Source organism: Pinus tabuliformis, chromosome 6 (genome assembly GCF_031772625.1).
Source record: "Pinus tabuliformis cultivar Carrire ecotype Pingquan chromosome 6, CPIR1, whole genome shotgun sequence".
Lineage (NCBI taxonomy): Eukaryota > Viridiplantae > Streptophyta > Pinopsida > Pinales > Pinaceae > Pinus > Pinus tabuliformis.
The window spans coordinates 149,438,505-149,443,444 of record NC_142292.1 but is presented as its reverse complement, the minus strand read 5'-3'; the positions used below and the strand labels follow the sequence as shown (position 1 = coordinate 149,443,444).

General features: G+C 43.5%; 1 protein-coding gene across 1 annotated transcript; it reads left to right on the top strand.

Moving 5' to 3' along the window:
• Positions 1-290: 290 nt before the first annotated feature.
• On the top strand, positions 291-773 carry LOC149257813 (uncharacterized). The gene has a single exon (XM_089388518.1). The coding sequence runs from the start codon at positions 291-293 to the stop codon at positions 771-773; it is 483 nt and encodes a 160-aa protein (XP_089244644.1).
• Positions 774-4,940: the final 4,167 nt, after the last annotated feature.

Here is a 4,940-nt window from a genome sequence, read left to right as displayed (position 1 = left end):
GTCTTGTGTAGTGTTCTCTTCTTGTGATCTTGCAGAAACCTCTTGAAGCTGGGCGAGCGAGAAGGCAAGTAGCTGGGAACTCTCCAAGAGAAGAGAAACCGGATCGAGGGACAAACGGAAGACACCAGTTAGTCCATCCATCTCTCTTCATTCTTAATTCATAAAGGAAGAATACTAGAATAGCTGTCTCTGTTTGTTGCTAAGGCACTGTCACACCTTAGGTGGATAGGATCGTCCTGCATAGGCATTTTTCCCCACAACAGCAGGTATAGAATTTGAAGCATAAGATAATGACTATAAAGGAGTATACCAAAGAATTCTATCGGGTGAACCTAAGGGCAAGTTACGTGGAGGACACCCCAGAAAAAACAACGAGATTTGTAAATGGTTTAAGGCTAGAGATATTGGATGAAATTAGTATTCTTTCACCTAGAACCATAGATGAAGCTTATCAGAGTGCCTTGAAGGCAGAGGAGAAGATAAATAGGAAACAGAATGCCAGAAGAGGAGGAGGATCTAGCAGAGGGAAAGGACGAACCTTTGGCAGAGGTAGAGCTGTCAACCCCAGTGATGAAGGCAGCAGCTCGAAGGCTCTAGGGACAGCAGAGAAGGATAGTAGCACTAGGGGAGGAAGGCCATACCAACGCGGAAGAGGTAGTGGCAGAGGCAGAGGAGTTGCCATTCAGTGTTACAGGTGCCACAAGTGGGGGCACAAGTCCTATGAGTGTCCTGAAGGAGAACAGGCTGGAACAAGAGGAGCATATGTTGCTTAGATGGAGGAAGCAGAGACACCACCCCAAGAGGTAGAGAATGCACCAGAGATAGGGGAGGCCTTAGTTTTGAATAAGGTACTGCTGAAACCAGCAAAGGAGATAGTTGACCAAACCCAAAGAAAGGCGTTATTCCATACTGTTTGTAAGTCACACGGAAAATGTTGTAAGCTGATTATCGATAGTGGGAGCATAGATAATCTAGTTGCCACAGAGATGGTGGAGAAGTTGGGTTTGAAACGGTTGAAGCACCCCACTCCTTACAAGGTGTCATGGTTACAGAAAGGACATCAACTGTTAGTTGATGAACAATGTGAGGTTGAGTTCCATATTCGTAAATACAGGGACAAGGTTATTTTCGATATTATGTCTATGGACGTGTGTCACATACTGCTAGGAAGACCATGGCTATATGACAAAAAGTTAGTGCATGATGGAAAGACAAACTGTTACAAGTTTGTCAAGGATGGGATTAAGCACATGCTTGTACCCATCAAGGAGGAAGAGACAACAGAAACTAGTGGAGTCAAAGCATTGCTGGTGGGAGGAAAGGAATTTTTGAAACAGATCGAAAATAGTGAGATAAAATATGCTGTTGTAAGGAGGCCGAAAACAGTGTTGTTACACACTGAAATTGCAGATTTTCCTGAAGAAATTCAGGACATGTTGTAGGAGTTCAACAACATTGTAGTGGATGATTTGCCAGATAAATTTCCTCCTAAGAGAAGTATCAGTCATCACATAGACTTTATACCCGGAGCTAGTTTACCAAACAAGGCAGCGTACCGAATGAGTCCTAAGGACAATGAGGAGATTAGAAAATAGGTACAGGAATTGCTGGACAAGGGGTTGATAAGGGAGAGTTTAAGCCCCTGTGCAGTTCTGATAGTTTTAGCTCCCAAGAAAGGAGGAGAGTGGCGAATGTGCACAGATTCAAGAGCCATCAATAAGATTACCATCAGGTACAGGTTCCCATTGCCACAAATGGATGACATGATGGACTGCTTAAGTGGAGCAGTGTATTTCTCGAAAATCGATCTGAAGAGTGGATACCACTAGATCAGAATCAGAGAAGGGGATGAATGGAAAACAACTTTCAAAACTAATAGAGGACTGTATGAGTGGCTGGCGATGCCATTCGAGTTAAGTAATTCCCATAGTACCTTTATGCGCCTGATGAAAGAAATGCTGAAAGAGTTCATTGGGAAGTTCACGATTGTATATCTTGATAATATACTGATTTTCAGTGAGACTATAGAAGAACATTTTCGACATGTTCGAAGTGTGCTGGAGAAATTGCAGCAAAACAAGTTGCTGATAAACTTGAAAAAATGTTCTTTTTTCAGAGGGAATTAGTTTATTTGGGTTTTGTGATTGCAAAAATGGAGTTAAAAATGGACCCAGAGAAAGTTGTAGCTATCCTTAGCTTGCCATCCCCAAAACGTTTGTTCGAAGTTCGTAGTTTTCATGGGTTGGAAAGTTTCTATTGTAAGTTCATAAGGAATTTTAGTGAGATCTGTGTACCTATGTTGGACACAATAAAAAAGGCAAGTCAGCCTTTCTGTTGGATTGAAGCGACGGAGAAAAGCTTCCAGATCTTGAAGAAGAAGATCACTGAAAGGCCAATTTTGAGGTTGCCCGATTTTAACAAGCTGTTCCAAGTTCCAAGTTCGTTGTGATGCTAGTGGTACAACCATTGGGGTCGTACTCAGCCAGGAAGACAAACCTGTTACTTATTTCAGTGAAAAATTGAATGAAAGCAGGCAAAAGTACTCATCTTATGAAAAGTAGTTCCATGCTGTCGTCCAAGCATTGAAGCATTGGAGACACTATTTGCTAGGTAATGAATTTGTTTTGTTTTCTGATAATTCTTCATTGCAGTACGTTATGCAGTAGCATAAGTTGAACCAAAAGCATGCAAAGTGGGTTGACTACTTGTAGAGCTTCACGTTTGTATTGAAGCATATTGGTGGACATGCCAACAAGGTAGCAGATGCATTGAGCAGGAGAGCTTTACTCCTATAGGAGAGCACGATACAAGTGCTAGGTTTTGAACACTTGAAAGACTTATATCAGATAGATGCGGCTTTCAAGGAGACTTATGAAGCCTGCCAGAACCCTTTGTTGAGGAATAATAGTCCATGGATGGACTATAAGTTACATGAGAATCTACTGTATAAAGGAGGACAACTATGTATTCCCGACTGTTCGATGAGGGAGAACATCATCCGGGAGAAGCACAATGGAGGTCTAGCCAGACATTTCGGCATTGATAAGACCTTAGATCAACTCAGTCACTTTTATTACTAGCCGAAGATGCGAAGGGATGTGTAGCGATTTGTAACCAGGTGTAAAGTGTGTCAGTTGGCAAAAGGACACAGTCAGAATACGAGACTCTACACACCACTGCCTATTCAGAGTATACCGTGGGACTCAGTCAACTTGGACATTGTCTTGGATATGCCAAGAACACAATGCGGTTATGACTTTGTGATGGTGGTAGTGGATCGGTTCTAAAAAATGGCACATTTCATTCCTTGTAGAAAAACAGTGATGCCACTCACATAGCACGCTTGTTTTTCACGGAGATTGTCAGACTGCATGGCTTGCCTAAGTCCATTGTTTTCGACAGGGATGTGAAGTTCACAGGACATTTTTGGCGCACCCTACGGAAGAAGTTGGATACACAGTTGAACTTTAGCTTCGCTTATCACCCACAGACTGACGGGTAGACGAAGGTGGTGAACAGGAGCTTGGTAAACCTGCTATGAAGCTTAATTGGAGAAAATTCATAGATGTGGGATCGTGTACTTGCCCAGGTGGAATTTTCTTACAAAAATTCGCCGAATCGAAGCACGGGGTACAGTCCTTTTTAAATCTTGTACGACATGCATCCTCGTGGAGTGCATGAGTTACGAGATCTGGGACAGCTGGAAAGAAGGAGTGCTGATTGGGAAGATTTCACCAAAGCGATGAATGACCTACATGAGTAGGTAAAGTCTAAGTTGCAGGACAATAGCCAGAGGTATAAACAACAAGCAGATCTGAAATGGCAGGAGGTACAATTTAATATGGGGGTTGAAGTTCTCACACATCTACGTAGATAAAGGTTCCCTAAGGGTGAGTACAATAAATTGAAGTTTAAAAAAATTGGCCCTTGCAAAATTCTATGTAAATTCTCTGCAAATGCCTATGAATTACAACTGCCCCCAAGAATAGGCATATCGCCTATCTTCAACATGGCAGATCTGTTTCCATACATTGCCAGTCCTAAAGATGACAGTTCGGCACGACCAGAACGGGACCCCCAAAAGGAAAGCGGTGCTTGAATGAGGCAAATGCCTTTAGCTCAGCCCCTTGAGATTGAGAGAATTCTCCACACACAGGTGGCCAAGCGGACTCACAGAAAAGAGTACCTTCAGTACCTTGTCAAGTGGAAGAAAGACATAGAGGTGGAAGATACAATGAGAGAGAGAAATGAAGAGAGAGAGGGAGGAGGGGGAGAGAAGGAGGGAGAGAGATGGATTTGGAGGGGGAAAGAGAGGGAGTGAAGAAAAAAGACATTGATAGATAGAGGTGGAGAGAGAGAGGGAGTGACAAGGGAGAGATTAATATGGAATGAGGGAGAGAGGAGATGAGGGAAGAGAGAGAAAAGGAGAGGATAAAGATAAGGAAAGAAGGGGAAAAGAGAGATAGGGAGATATAGATATGGAGGGGAGAGAGGAGGGGAGAGAGAAGGAGAGAGGGAGGGATATAGAGATAGAGTTGGATGGTGGAGAGAGAGAGTGTGTATGATTTGGGGAGATGGAGGGAGGTGGGAGAGAAGGGGAGAGAGAGGAAGTGAAAAGAGAAAGGAATTGAGAGAGAGGGGGGGAGAGAGATATGGAGTTGGAAGGGGAAGAAAGACATAGAGAGAAAGGTGGAGAGGGAGTGGAAAGGGAGAGATGGAGAGTCAGTGTGTGTGTGTGTGTGTGAGAGAGAGAGAGAGAGAGAGAGAGAGAGAGAGAGAGAGAGAGAAGGTGAAGAGAGAGGGAGAGGAAGAGGGAGGGAGAGAAATATATATAGATATGAAGATAGGGTGTGTATGTTTTGGGGGTGAGAAGGAGAGACAAGGGGAGATAGAGATCGGGTGGGGAAGAGGGTAGAAGAGAGACGCAAAGAGTGGGAGGG

Coding starts and splice junctions, on each gene's coding strand:
- LOC149257813 (XM_089388518.1), top strand. CDS start 291: ATGACTATAAAGGAGTATACCAAAGAATTCTATCGGGTGAACCTAAGG.